At 43.0% G+C, this 14999-nt stretch overlaps 3 protein-coding genes across 4 annotated transcripts; 2 read left to right on the forward strand and 1 right to left on the reverse strand.

The window, feature by feature from the left end:
- The first annotated feature begins 1351 nt into the window (after positions 1-1351).
- LOC120419756 (UDP-galactose transporter senju) lies at positions 1352-3384 on the forward strand. The gene is made up of 4 exons (XM_039582584.2): positions 1352-1927; positions 1998-2115; positions 2187-2373; positions 2430-3384. The coding sequence occupies exons 1-4, from the start codon at positions 1834-1836 to the stop codon at positions 3168-3170; spliced, it is 1140 nt and encodes a 379-aa protein (XP_039438518.1). The 5' UTR covers positions 1352-1833; the 3' UTR covers positions 3171-3384.
- LOC120419749 (tubulin beta chain-like) lies at positions 3292-12132 on the reverse strand. Of its 2 annotated transcripts, XM_039582561.2 has the most exons (6): positions 11995-12132; positions 11761-11934; positions 11521-11698; positions 9684-11459; positions 3826-4085; positions 3292-3768 (listed from the first exon to the last, which is right to left on the reverse strand). In XM_039582561.2, the coding sequence occupies exons 1-6, from the start codon at positions 12040-12042 to the stop codon at positions 3448-3450; spliced, it is 2757 nt and encodes a 918-aa protein (XP_039438495.1). In that variant the 5' UTR covers positions 12043-12132; the 3' UTR covers positions 3292-3447. The 2 variants fall into 2 exon arrangements, with proteins under 2 accessions (XP_039438495.1, XP_039438505.1); XM_039582571.2 differs by lacking the exons at positions 9684-11459; positions 11521-11698; positions 11761-11934; positions 11995-12132 and adding exons at positions 4257-5147; positions 5209-5758.
- A 146-nt stretch (positions 12133-12278) lies between these two features.
- LOC120419765 (gametocyte-specific factor 1) lies at positions 12279-14911 on the forward strand. The gene is made up of 2 exons (XM_039582595.2): positions 12279-12434; positions 14434-14911. The coding sequence occupies exon 2, from the start codon at positions 14449-14451 to the stop codon at positions 14749-14751; it is 303 nt and encodes a 100-aa protein (XP_039438529.1). The 5' UTR covers positions 12279-12434; positions 14434-14448; the 3' UTR covers positions 14752-14911.
- Positions 14912-14999: the final 88 nt, after the last annotated feature.

The raw sequence follows: 14999 nt of genomic DNA on the forward strand, positions 1-14999 counted from the left end.
CCAAAAACATTCAAAAAAGTCGTTTGGAACATTTCTCTTGAGTAAAAAAATGTACTATTACAGAATTTTGAACTTGATTTTGTAATTTTTATTCATTGATTGGATAAGATCTTCTATTAATCAAGATTTTTACAATAATTTGTTTTGTTCAATTTAGTTGTTTTTCTTCAAAACATCTTTGTTTGGTTTCTCTTTTTAACAAACCATATCTGGAGTTTTTTTTTAAAGGTCGAATAAACCAAATTTTCAGTTTTTGCTTTTTGGGTGTTTTTAATACCCCTGACTCAAGGCGGTTTCAAAAACACCCAAAAAGCAAAAACTGGAAATTTGGTTTATTGGACCTTTTAAAAAAACTCCAGATATGTTGGCACTTAAAGTAGACATCTACGACAAAAAAAAAACGTAAAAACTACAGGATAATTTTGTTTTTTAATTCTTGATTCCCAGGTTCAGCATTTGCTAAGTAGTAAAAAATATTCAGGATTTTAATTAATACGTATTATCTGGGTGCTAAATAGTGGTTCGCAAAACGGCCTCAATTTTGAACTGTCAAAGTGGAACCAATTTACTGTTAGTGGAACCAATTTACTGTTCGCCAAAAGAAGAGAGTATTGTTATCGATCATTAAATTGTTTTATTTGCGAGAGTTAAAAATGTGTGGCTTTTGAGGACCTGGAGTTCTGTTTGAAAACCTATTGGTTTAGTGAAAATCTCGAGAAAATCTCCTCTGTTTGTTGGATCAGCTTCGCTAGAATTAGAAATGTTTTTTTTTTTTTTTCGCTGGACCAGGAAGAGCTGCAGGATTCTAAAATCAGCCAGGGAACTCACCTGCGACATCGCTGAATGGCACTCTCGCCGCAGTTCTTTGTCACCCGTAAAAAAGAAAAACCTCTTCAACCGATCGAAACTCGAAAACACACACAATTTTCCAGCAAAAAATGTCAAAAGCTAGACAAAATAAAACACATACTACTGATTATAAAACAACTCATTTATCAGTATGAAAAAAGTCATGCTTGTGCTTGAACAGCCTCCTATACTTTGCGGATGTAACCAAAGTGGGATCGTTAGAAAATCATGTTACGCATTCTTTCTATTCATCACCCAGCGTATTATTAAAATTATTAGAGTCCTGATTTTTTTCCACTTTGAAATAGAGTTATCTAAGCCCGAGCTCACGCACACTGGCACCCCATTTGTTTTGCTGGCGGGTACAAAATTTAACCTCAATCTTTTTCGTGTACATACACGCAATACATGCGCACGTAGATAACTCTATACCCTCCGAAGCTTCAACCCTGCAAAATTTGACAGTTTCGTGTGTGCATCTGTTTTGTGCGCAGAAGGCGATGCACCACAAAACTGCAGTTTTGTTTTGATATGCTGGCCAAAAACATTACTGTTTTCGGCTGCAACGAAACTGCTAATCCCAGTGGGCAAGAGTTAAATCAAGCTCGGTACTTGTTTTAGTGGAAGTTTGCTAAACTCTCTGTAAAGAATACAAATAATCGATATGCACAGGTCAAGCATAAGTAGTTAAGCATGAATGTTAAGTGACCGAAATTCGAGGTGGCATTAGGTCATCACTCTCATTAACTTTCGGCCACTCTGGAGAGTTGAAGAGGGGACACAAAATAAGAAGAAAGCAATCACACAGTATGATATCGCCGAAACGAGTTAAATCACACCAGCAGCAGCAGCAGCATAAGTTTAGTTCACATTTAGTGCGATAAGTTTAATGTGAGTTGAGAGTTTAGTAGATTTCGCAGCAATAAAGCAATAAGAAGAGGCTTAATTACGGAATAGCATTTCTGTAGCAAAAGGCGAAAAATCATGACGAATCCCCGCATAAATTGGGGAGAATTGTTCCCCAACAAAAAGAGCATCATCATCTTCCTAACTTACATGTCCCTGTTTGTAAGTCAGGGTAAGTATTCGATATAGCCCAATGATTGTGCATGGGTGTGTGATGATAATGACCCAACTTATGTTTGCAGGCATTCTCGTAACCGCTTCCCAGCGGGCCGATAACAGCTATAGCTACAACACGGTACTCGTGGTACTGCTGACCGAAATCCTCAAACTAGTCATCTCCACTTTGCTTTACTGTAGAGAGTAAGGGTTTTTTTTTTTATTGGACATTGTGGATAGTTTAATTTTTAATCACTTTGTTGGTCTTTTTGCAGAAACTCGTTCCATTCACTAGTGTCGAGGGTCGTCGAGGGCCGCCAGGTGCTGGCGCTGTACTTTGTGCCTGCCTTTTTGTACTGTTTGTACAACAATCTCGCGTTTGTTAATCTATCTACGTTCGATCCCACCACCTACTATCTGCTGCTGCAGCTGCGGGTCGTCATTACCGGGGTGTTGTTTCAGGTAATTGTTGGATTTCATGGGTTCATGGTTGAAATTGATTGCATTTCTTCTTGCAGATAATTTTCAAGAAATCTCTTAGCCGGAAGCAATGGTTTTCCCTTTGTCTGCTCACGCTGGGCTGCATGCTGAAGCAGTGGAACTTTACGCTGCCAGGGTCGTCCGGAGACGGCGCGGCAGAGCAGCAAAAGTCGGACGATGGCAGCACCTTCCACGGTAAAAACATTTCGGGCTTCGATCTCAGCTTCAGCGCCGTGTTGATCCTGGTGCAGACGGTTTGTTCCTGTCTGGCCGGCGTGTACAACGAGTACCTGCTGAAGCGCAAGGGCTCGGACATCAACATCTACGTGCAGAACGTGTTCATGTACCTGGATTCGATCGTGTGCAATCTGTTTATTCTGATGTTCCGTGGCGAGCTGGCCGCCGTCGTGACGCGCGAGCATTTGGCCGAGGTGTTCCGCTTCGAGGTGCTCGTGATTATGGTGAACAACGCCGCGATCGGAATCATCACCAGCTTCTTCCTCAAGTACATGAACTCGATCCTGAAGACGTTCGCGAGCGCCCTCGAACTCATGTTCACCGCCATTCTGTGTTATCTGCTGTTCTCGATTCCGATTTATTTGAACACCGTGCTGGCGATATTCGTCGTCTCGTACTCGATCTATCTGTACTCGCTGAATCCGGTCGTCAATCTTGCCAACAAACCTGGCGTCCCCAGCGGTGAGGGTAAAGCCAAGGACGAAAGCCGGAAGGCACTACTCAACGAGGACGACGTCGAACTGCAGATGGAGGACGTTTAGCTGGCGAAACACCAAAAGAAAGGCTAACCGTAACGTGGCTTAAAACTGTTTTCCCCCCATCCCTTTAGGTTAGCGAGATCGGCTGCAAGCAGTCGAATTTAAGCAAGAGCGACCACGCATCGACTATTTATGTACTATTTTTAACAGATTTATTCAAGTATTTTGTTTTTGAGAACGGTGATGTCCAATAAAGTAAACTTAGTTAACTTGTGAAGTCGCGTTTAAACTTAGCTACAAAAAAATCAGTGTAGTCTTGGCGATTGAAACGAAGCAAAACTTACGCATCCGCGCACTTCCGCAAGTGCCGCACAAACTTGTCGATGACCTTGCGCTCGGCCGGTGCCAACGTCGCGTACTCCTGCCGTCGCACCAGCAGGTGCTCCATCTTGACCAGCTCCTCAGCCGGCATCGCCGGCAGCATCGGTTCGATCAGCTTGAGCATCTTCTTGGCGCCGGGCGCATTCTCCGCATTTCCAATCACCGCCGCCATCATGTAGTTCAGAACCTTCTCGACGACGCGCGAAACCACGCTGGCACTTTCGTCCGCGTGCTCCGTCAGCTCGGCCCCGGCAAACGCCTGGAACTTTTTGAACAGGTTCTGAAAGCAGGACGGAGTAATTAGATATTAGTCTCGGGTTTAATCATCTCTTCTCACCTTGACGCTCGGTTCCGACTTGTAAAACAGCAGCAGCTGGAAGGCGGCCTGCGAGATGACCTCGCAAAACTGGGACGGATCGGTCCGGTACAGGACGACCATGAGTCGCTTCAGCTGCGGCTCGAACAGCGTCGGGAAGCAAAAGTTGGCCACCATGTGGTACGTGTCGGTGATGCGGGGTAGCGAGCGGTGATTCCGGTACAGGGCGATGTACTTTTCGAGCAGCTGCCGCTGCTTCTGCTCGGCCAGCTCGTGGACATCTGGGAAGGGATTTGCGATTAGTGGAGTTGCTTACTTTAAATCATGATCGACATTACGCTTAGAGAGAAACACAATTGGGAAAAAAACAAAAATGATATTTTTATTTCATTATTCAACGGTAAGATGCAACGTTAAGTACGGGTAATTTAATCACCACTCCTACTCTTCACCGCCCTCCTCCTCCTCGTCGAACTCTCCCTCCTCGTCCGCGGAAGCCTCCTGGTACTGTTGATACTCGGACACCAGATCGTTCATATTGCTTTCGGCCTCGGTAAACTCCATCTCGTCCATGCCCTCGCCCGTGTACCAGTGCAGGAAGGCCTTTCGCCGGAACATGGCCGTAAACTGCTCGTTGATGCGCTTGAATATCTCCTGGATCGCAGTCGAGTTGCCGATGAAGGTGGAGGACATCTTGAGACCTCGAGGAGGAATGTCGCAAACGGCCGTCTTGACGTTGTTCGGGATCCACTCGACAAAGTAGCTGGAGTTTTTGCTCTGCACGTTCAACATCTGCTCGTCGACCTCTTTCATGGACATCCGGCCTCGGAAGATGGCGGCCACCGTGAGGTAGCGTCCGTGTCGAGGATCGCACGCGGCCATCATGTTCTTCGCGTCAAACATCTGCTGGGTGAGCTCGGGGACGGACAGGGCACGGTACTGCTGAGATCCTCGCGAAGTCAGCGGTGCAAAGCCGGTCATGAAAAAGTGCAGCCGCGGAAAGGGAACCATGTTGACGGCCAGTTTGCGGAGATCCGCGTTCAGCTGACCGGGGAAGCGCAGACAGGTCGTTACGCCGGACATGGTCGCCGACACCAGGTGGTTCAGATCGCCGTACGTCGGCGTGGTCAACTTTAGCGTCCGGAAGCAGATGTCGTACAGGGCCTCGTTGTCGATGCAGTACGATTCGTCGGTGTTCTCAACCAGCTGGTGGACACTCAACGTGGCGTTGTACGGCTCAACCACCGTGTCGGAAACCTTTGGCGATGGAACAACCGAAAACGTGTTCATAATGCGATCGGGGTACTCTTCGCGAATTTTCGAGATCAGCAGCGTTCCCATGCCTACGGATAACAAAAATTTAAAATTTTCAACGGACGAAAAACAAAATTACCATCCACTCACCGGAACCGGTTCCTCCCCCGAGCGAGTGCGTCAGCTGGAAGCCCTGCATGCAGTCACAGCCTTCGGCCTCCTTGCGGACCACGTCCAGCACGGAATCGACCAGCTCCGCCCCCTCCGTGTAGTGTCCCTTGGCCCAGTTGTTGCCGGCGCCCGACTGGCCAAAGATAAAATTATCCGGCCGGAACAGCTGCCCAAACGGACCCGCTCGCACCGAGTCCATCGTGCCCGGCTCCAGATCCACCAGGATCGCCCGCGGAACGTACTTTCCGCCGGTGGCCTCGTTGTAGTACACGTTGATGCGCTCCAGCTGCAGATCGCTGTCGCCGCAGTACGCTCCGGTCGCGTCGATTCCGTGCTCGTCGGAAATTACCTCCCAAAATTTCGCCCCGATCTGGTTGCCGCACTGGCCCGCTTGAATGTGCAGAATTTCACGCATCTTGAAAAATTTCCGTTCTTCCGATATAACTTTTTCCCGAGGTCCGACAGCTGCTGCTCCGAAAAAAACACTTCCGCTCTGGTCGGTGGTGAAAATCCAAGTGAAAATTCGTCCTCGCCACCAAGGATACTGCCCCGTTTCATGACACACTGCGATTCTGATTGATCCATGGCTGCTTGCTTTGCCCACACCGCATTGGCGCTCAACATGTGCCACACAGGACACCTCGCGCGCCACGACGACGTCGACGACAGAAAGGACGAAAAACACCCTTTCCCCTCATCGCCGCCCGCCTGCTACGCTAGCACATGGTTTAGGTCACGATGACGTGCATTGCTTGGAATTATTGCTTTATGATTTGCAGACAGAATGTTGTGGCGCGCGAATTGTTTGGTACAAAGATAGCAAATTTATTCGCTAACCTTGGCGAGGCGCGCTTCGTGTGCAGTTCACACGGGTTTTAGAAAGCAAACTTTGAGAGCCCAACCCAAGGGAAAGCTTTTGGGCACATTTAGAAGCATGTTCTTTGGTCATGCAATGTTAACGTCCTCGGTCCAGCGCGAAGGAGTGTGGGAAATTATGCATTAGGTATTTCTACACGTCATACTGATTGAACTGATAAAAGGGCTTGGTTTGATGCACTTTGCTTGCCACAACTGCGGTTTTTTTGGCTTCGATGCCAGAAAGAATCCAACCGCACCATGATTCTATGACAATTTCCGGAATTCCATTTCCCGGAATGGACATTATCCGGAATGGACGTTTTCCGGAATGGACGTTATCCGGAATGGACGTTTTCCGGAATGGACGTTATCCGGAATGGACGTTTCCCGGAATGGACATTTCCCGGAAAAATGATTTTTTTATATTACCTGATGTGACAATGAATTGGTTTGACCTAGTCACATTTAAGGAACTCGCTGTTTTGACAACTATATGAATGATAAATACATGAATGATAAAAAAGAAAGACTTAGTGAAATGTTCGGACACGAACAAAGAAGCAAGCGTTGAATATTGAACCAATACTTTATTAACCACCGCGAGATGTAACAATGTAGATCGACAGTTATTAGACAAACACTAGATGTTTTCAACATTCTTTTAATGTGATGTTATGTAAGAATTTTCCCTTCTTTTGTTAATCAGTTGACTTTTGTGACTAAATTCTACCAAATTTTACCATAAAGTAGAATGATTATTTTCAAAGAAGGGAAAACCTCTAGAAAATAAAAAGCTTTTCAGAAAATCAAACAATAACGTGTATTTTCTTGAGATTTTTTCTTCTTAAAAACACACGATCTTTCATCAAAGTAATGGGATTTTATATAAAAACTTTCCCTTCTTTTGTTGATTCTACTAAATTTTACCTAGTTTTTCGTTAAAGAACTCTGAACTATACAGAAGTTTTTTTTCCTTAAAGAACTCTGAACTATACATAAGAATGTTTATTTTCAAAGAAGGGAAAACCTCTAGAATCCCGCACCATTATTACTCAAACAGAAAAACAGCCTTCGTAAATAAACCACAAATATATTCGAAAAAGCCGTTTCAGGAAAAGTTAAAAAAAAAACCCCTAAAAAATTAGTCAATGTTATGAAAGGAATCGGTCACTGAAAGAAATAGCTGATATTTGAAAGAGCCTGGAAGTCAGCTATCATTATCGACTCGACCGTTGATTGTTCACTAAAGCGCGCGTCATGATCATCAATTGGGTCCTAAAATGAAGCTTAGATTGCTGATATTATTGTTTACAGCGATAAAGCTTATTTTTCTGAGTACAATGACCCTTTGTACGACCACAAAGTGTTTAAAATGGATTTTTAAATCAATTTTGAAAAATTATCCTCGCGGTCCTTCTTGACAGAAATGCTCCTACTTGACAGCTCGTTCCAAGGGGACCATAGTTGATCTATCGAAAAAATGTTGTCTTGTCAATATATTTTTTTGCATTAAAATGAAAAAAAGTGATCAGAAATGGTTTTTAATCGTGTTTTTTACCGTTGTACATAAAAATTGACATAGGGCTTTAGTACCCAATTTGATGCGACCGTCGGTTGATAAACACGAAGTTGACACGAGAGAATGCCGAGCACAACAGTGAAACAGTCGCGCGACACGTCGACAAATGCTCTTTCTATCCTTGTGTGGATAAGTGTGGTGACAGCAATCATTTGAATGCAGTCATGGGCTAAATGATTGAAATTTCCGTAGAACTCAAATGACGAGCTCTGCGCGATTCAGAGATTGGTGAAGTTGTCTGCCTGTGTGGATCAATCGGACCGCGCACTGGACTCACAAGCCAGAGGTTGCCGGTTCGAATCCCGAGGTGGACGCAAACAAAATTCTGTGTTCTCTCTCTCTCTCTCTCTCTCTCTCTCTCTCTCTCTCTCTTTCTCTCTCTATCTCTCTCTCTCTCTTTCTCTCTCTATCTCTCTCTCTCTCTCTTTCTCTCTCTATCTCTCTCTCTCTTTCTCTCTCTCTCTTTCTCTCTCTCTCTTTCTCTCTCTCTCTCTCTCTCTCTCTCTCTCTCTCTCTCTGAGACTTTGACAATTGGACAATTAGTTTCTGAAGGAGGTGTTAGACTATGGCAAACAAACAAACTCGCACTTTTTGACAGTTTGGCAGTTTATCTGCTTTGTTTGTTTGCAGAAACATCAACCTGCACACATTTTGCTTTGTTTGCGAAAAAGTGCGAATTTGTTTGTCTGTTTGTCATAGTCTAATACCTGTTTAAATGTCACCTAATTTGACCTTGAATAAGGCGGTAATTTTCTGATCTTTAACAAAATAGTTTCAAAATTCAAAAATCATGCACTGCCCCTCATCGCATAAATGTCCCATATGCATTTTTATCGTTTTTGAGTTATTCATACAGTTTGGTAAAAAATCTTGTGCTCTTTCAGAAAAACCTAAAACATCAGTACTTTGTTCTAGAAATCAGGAGGAAATCTAGTTTTTTCGTGAAAACTTAACACGTAGCCTTAGACCATTTTCCTTATTTTATCTACTGACCAAATTTAAAAAATTTGAAATAATTTGAAAATTGAAAAAATGCGTATTTTTGATTTTAAATTTTTAGTGATAAAAAGTTAAACAAAAAATCATTTTTTCCGTTTACCTATTCTTCTCGAAAAGTCCCGTCTTAATATTGATGCCTCAAATACAACTGCTCTTATCTCCTTCTTGAAACTCTCAGCGCCGAACACGTTTTCGTGTTTACACACTCGCGTTTGACATTTTCCTTTTCTCTCTAATTTCCGCTTCCACGATCATCCTATGCAGTTTTCGGAGAGATTGAGAGACTCAGCGGTGAGAGCGCATAGTCGAGGAAAAGGGGAGGAGTGAAAAAACTAATTGTAATAAATTGTTTCTTCTGATATAGGGAATGTATTATTTTTTTTAAATAGTTCAAGTAAAATTTAGATGATTTTATGCTTGTGAAATAACAGTCGTGTTTAATAAATAAAAAACATTCGAAAATAATGGAAAAATTTCATTAAAAATCTAATATTGAATATTTTTCAAGGTATCTTTGATTAAAAACAAGAGCTAAAAAAAATAGATATTCTAAAATTAAAAAAAAAAATATTTACACCAGAAAATTATAACCTGAATTCATGCTTCCACATGACTCGTCTTGAAAGGTCCCAAACCAAACAATGTGCCCTCTAACATTCTATCGAGGAAACCACAACCAAAGTATTAATAGATATCTCTGGCTCATCCCATGCATGACTCTAGAAATTGTTATTATCCTTTGCCAAACAACAGCCCCGGCTTAGTACCTACTCGCGTTTGAGGCACGAAACAACAAAATTCAATACTCGCACCAACTATTATAGAGCATGCTGCTGATGGATGGATGAGCCAGCAAACCTAATGGTAAGTGATTTCGCCAAAGAGGACGAGACGAGAGCCCATGAAATTAAACTAAAGCGTTTTAGTGTTCTCCACCTAACCCACACAAAACAATTTTCCCACCACTGCCGTCACGCGACCTTCTACATATTACGTACAGGTACATGTTCCTACTCACCGTACTCCTTCGAGATCAGATAGTTGAGCAGATATTTGGCCATCCGTTCGAGCAGGGTCGCCTCGACGTTGTACTCGCAGTGCGCCAGCTCAGCGATGTCCAGCTCGGCGATGCTGGTTTGGGTCATCAGGAGCATGTCGCACAGCGTGGTGAACTGGTGCAGGCACACCTCGAGCGGTTCGTCGTACTGGCCGAGATGTTTGATCAGTATGCGGAGAAGTGCCAGCACGCGGCGCTTGAGACGCTGCCCGGTGAAGCGGGGCAGATCCGGGATGATTCCACTGTCCGCTGGCGGTGGGGATTGGTAGGCGTGAAGCAGCGTGTAGAAGACACTCTTGTAGAAGCGATAGAACATGGCGGTTTGAATTTGGTTGAACTTGAACTTTTCAAGCAGGTTGAAGTCGTTAACGGCCATCGTCATCAACGTGTTCAGGTTGGTGTGGCCGATGTCGTGGTCCAGCTCTAACATCGCGGTCACACGAACCATGCACTGGTAGTAGGATTCTTGGACCTGCGGGTCTTTGCCGACGTTTACACTGGTGATCTTGTGGCGAGTTTCGATGAATGCGCTCACGGAGCTGGTCATCAGTTCGGTCCAAATTTGTTCCGTATCGACGATTACGGCGCCGTACTTGCGAATGACCTTCAGATTTGCGACCAACATGCAGAAGTCGGTCCCAGTTCGGGCGACCGTTTCCAGCACGTCAAAGAGCGCCTCGTAGTAAGGTTGAACGTCAACCTTGAGGCGCATAATTTTGCCGTGATGCTCGGCGGAGGCCGGCTTCAGCAGTTCCGAGTAAGCGCACTCGTACCGGATGCAGCTGCGTAACGCTTCCGGGTACTTGCGCATGAAAGACTTGACCAGGCGCCGCAACTTGTCCCGATCAACGGGTTGTTGCTCCTGGCTTTCGAAACTCTGCATAAGTAGTCCGTGACAATGGTTGACTACGATTACGAGGGAGTACACCAGGAAGAAGTTGTCCTCGCGAGCGGCTTCCCCGGTCAACAGATCAAACAGAACATCCCAAGTCTCGAAAAAATCCAACTGCCAGAGGTACGTTACGAGGGACTTGAGCGATTCGATCGAGTGTTCGTAGGTAACGTACAGCTTGAGGATATGCAACAGAATATCGCCGTCTTTGGTCTGGTCGTCTTCCGGTCGGCAAAGGGTGCTCACGTGGAAATCGATCGCGTATCCTCGCACCTGATCGTCCGCGTTGAACATAAACTGGCGCAGTTTGTCGGTGACGTCCTTGTCGAACACGGTTCGACCTTGAAACTGGTTCTGGATGAGCAGAACGACTTCCAACGCTTGCTTCTCGTACGATTTGTGATTGAGCAGTCCTTGCACGAAGAAGGCTTGGGCCGATTCGACGAAAAATGTGGTCACTGCTCCGACTACCTCCTTGGACTGGGCTTCCGGATTGAGCAGGCTCTTGAAGCAGTTGACGACCAGCGCGTACGTTCGGGCGTGACGACATTGCAGCAGCTTCAGGAGCACCTTCATCCCAACGCCATTTTCAACGTAGAAACCTGGATAGGCGACCAGCAACCGACAGTACAGATCGGAGATTGTGGGCAGCGTGATCGTGAATCTGTGCACAATCTCAATGTTACGGATGAGCTTCTTGCAGCACTTGTACAAGTTTCTTTCACGCCGTTCGATTTCATCGATCAAATCATCGTTGTCCAGGTACGTTTTCTCCAGCTCCTTCTGCACGTTCTGCCGGACAGCGGAAATGTGGACCAGCAGGAAAGTACTCAGGCATCCACCCACTTGAAAATAGCTGTTTTTAATGAACGTGATACAAACAATCTTATTAATCTATCTATTTACCCATGTTACACTCGTCATCATCAGCCTCGCTAAACGCCACCATCATCATAATCATCCGGTTCAGCCAGAAATTGTTCTGGAGCAGTTCCTGTGAGTCATGCACAATCATCACCTCCAGCAGTTTGAACAAACGTTCCAGAACTGCCGGCTTGTTGAACACGTTCACTTCTTGGAAGTTCTGGAACATAAATTTCAATTAATCCTCGTTCGATCTTGCGAGTATTCTAGATAAGAACCCACTGATTTAACGACATTCTCCTGGACAAAGTTGGGCATGTCGCTCCCGGACAGCTCAACGTCCTCGGGCTTGATCGCGTACGAGTAGCCGGTTATGTCGACGCAAAGCTGCAGGATGTGCCGCGTTCCCTCGATGTGGCTTTCGTGGTAAAGCGTGCGCCAGTTTTGAAACAGGTCCTGCGAGAATTAGTTGCATTCAAAACTTTCATCAAACGACCAAAACTTTTGCAATCTTACCGCAACGGGCGTTTCGTTGCCCAAGCTGGCAAACAGTCCGCCGGTCATTTTGATTGAGGAAGTGCGGATTTTCCGCAAAATTCCGTCCTCGGAAAGTAGGACCAGAACCTGTTGAAACTTCGGTTTTTTTTGTAACGGTGCCTGGCGCCAGCGAGGAGCTACTGTGAAGAATGGTGTGAAGGTTTTGTGGGTGAAAGCGCGCGCATCAGATCGTGAGCCAAAAGTGACGTTTCTCGATGGAGGTAGAAAAATGTAAACAAAAGTGCTGAGTCCGAACAAAATCTTGACCACGGCGGCGTTGCTCAGAAAATTATTCAAATTTTGTCGAAAATTTTGGCGTTTTGAGGAACAAAATAGTGCAAATTTACCCTGTTAACTATCAGTCAACTATCTAGAAGTGATTGAGGTGGAATTGTACAAGTAGCTACTCTTAAAACAAGGTTAGTATTTTTATGCTGAGATAGCTCTTTTGTTCTTGGCTTCCTTTAAATACATGTGGAGTATGGGGTAAAATGGACACTCTGTTCAGAACAAAAGAGCATTGAATTTTGATTTGTTTCCTGATAACCAAGTGTGTGTTCTACACTATATTTACCTATCTTGTAACGAAAGATACTTAAATATTTTTAGAGTCAAAACCCTAGAGTTTTTTTTTTTTTGAAAATGTCCTATAAAAATATGAAACACAATAGCTTATAGGACCTTAAAAAGTCTTGAACTGTAGATTCAGGGGTGACCAAAGTATGGCCCGCAGGCCAAACGTGGCCCGTTGGGTGATTTTTTGTGGCCCGCGGACCCATTTTGAATAATCCCCTTGGAACGAGCTGTCAAGTAGGACCTTTTTGCCAAGAAGGACCGAGAGGTTAATTATTAAAAATTCATTTAAAAATCCATTTTAAACTCTTTGTGGTCGTACAAAGGGTCATTGCACTCAGAAAAATAATCTTTATCGCTGTAAACAATAATATCAGCAATCTTAGCTTCATTTTAGGACCCAATTAAGGTATTTTAAACTTTTGCTAATCTTTTTTTACTTTTGTTGATAATGTGTGATAAAAGTGAATCTAGTAAATATTCATCAAACATTTTTGGAAATTCTGGCTTTCAGGATTTAGGCAGACTAAATTATGAAATCGGAAGAAATATAGCTGTTGCAAGTATTTTACAAAGCTTTTTTCGACATCTATCCCCTCGTCCATTTACTTAAAATTGACTCAAAAAATCACGGGCCAAAATATTTTTTTGAAAAATTTAAAAATATCCCTACAAATTTGAGTGCAATCAGCTGAAATCAATTAAAAATACAAAAAAATTATTTTAGAGAATTTTCGATGAATAAATGTTTTTTCGCTGAAATGTTTTTTGTCGATTTTTTTTTATTGCAATTCAACTATACGGCTTAAAACATTTTCTAACATTTTTTTCGTTGAAATGATGAAATTCTGGCTTTCAAGCGATTTTTTATTAGTGACACTAAATTTGAAGATAAAATTACGTTGTTACATAAATTGGGCATATTACATGTCGCCATTTTCGAAATATAAGAAAAAACTCGAAAATTGTATTGAGAACACAAGTAAATTCAGATAAAAACTTTTTTTTTCAAATACCTAAAACAATAAAATCAACAGTACCTATAGAAAACAGCCATATTATGTTTTCTATTATTTTAAATTAACGAAAACTTTGAAAAATAACAAAAAAAAAAAACTTGAGCTGATGGATGTATTTTCAAGCCTTATAATTTAAAGTAACATATTTTTTTTTAAATTCTTATTTGGCCCGCAAGCTCATTTGGGCTTCAAATTTGGCCCGACCTCCAAAAACTTTGAGCACCCTTGGTAGATGCACCATACATTCTTAAAAATATAAACATGACCCTGCACCAAGGGGCTGGAAACTCTAATATTACTTAAGAATACTGAGTATACTAACGATATATCAGTATACTTGTTAATATACTAACCGAAAAACCAATAAACTATCAGTATATTAAGATACTCTCAGTATATTGGTAAGTATACAGGCGATATGTAAAGGAAATAATAAGTATACTTACATATATTTTGATATACTGGTAAACATCATAATTATAGCTCTAAGAGTTTCCAACCCCTTGCCCTGCACAAATGAGTTATTTACTTTATGTTTCCAATTCAAATTTTTTAAAGATTTAATCGACAATTTTCAACATCACCTTTCTTTAAAAAATCAAATTCAAAAAAAATGTTCGCTCAACATTCTTTGGCGTTCTCTATTGCGAAATTCCTATTCGAAACTTGAAACTGACCATAACCTTCAAAAAAACGTTTAAGAACACTTTTGTAAGAAGTCTAATTAAAAATTAAACAAGATAACATAATAAAAAATCAAGAAAACCAAAGTCATGGAAGAATACATTAAGTCTGCGACGGCTAAGCGAAACTTTTTTTTTTCCAGATTTCTCAAACCACCATGGAGGATGAACTAGTGTCCTGCCCGTACAACAAGGAGCACCGCATCATCCGGTACCGGCTGCCATACCACATCATCAAGTGCAAGAAGCAGTACGTCGGCACCCAGCTGCACACCTGTCCCTTTAACGCGATGCACCTCGTCGACAAGAACCAAATGACTGCCCACATCAAGGAGTGTCCGGACTATCTGATCACGGTGGAGAACGAAATGGCCAAAACGTACGCCCCGTCCAGAACGGGGGCTTCGTCGATGCGAACGTCCAAAGCGACCACAGCGCAATCCAACGGTACGGCGCGATAGTTTTGAGCGAGGTGTGGGGGTGAATTGAGGGGGGCGTTTTTTGAGTGATATACTCAAAGTGACAATTTTGCAAATTTAATTCGCAAAAAAGATTAACAAGATGTACAGAACATGAAATTCTAATGTTTTAAATAAACAATATATATTTTCTTGAAAACAATTCTGATAACTGTATTTTTTTTATCGTATAAAATTTAAATAATTTCCAAACAAGCTCTTGGGTCAATAAACCAAACCAAACCAGGCTT

This window comes from Culex pipiens, chromosome 2 (genome assembly GCF_016801865.2).
Source record: "Culex pipiens pallens isolate TS chromosome 2, TS_CPP_V2, whole genome shotgun sequence".
NCBI lineage: Eukaryota > Metazoa > Arthropoda > Insecta > Diptera > Culicidae > Culex > Culex pipiens.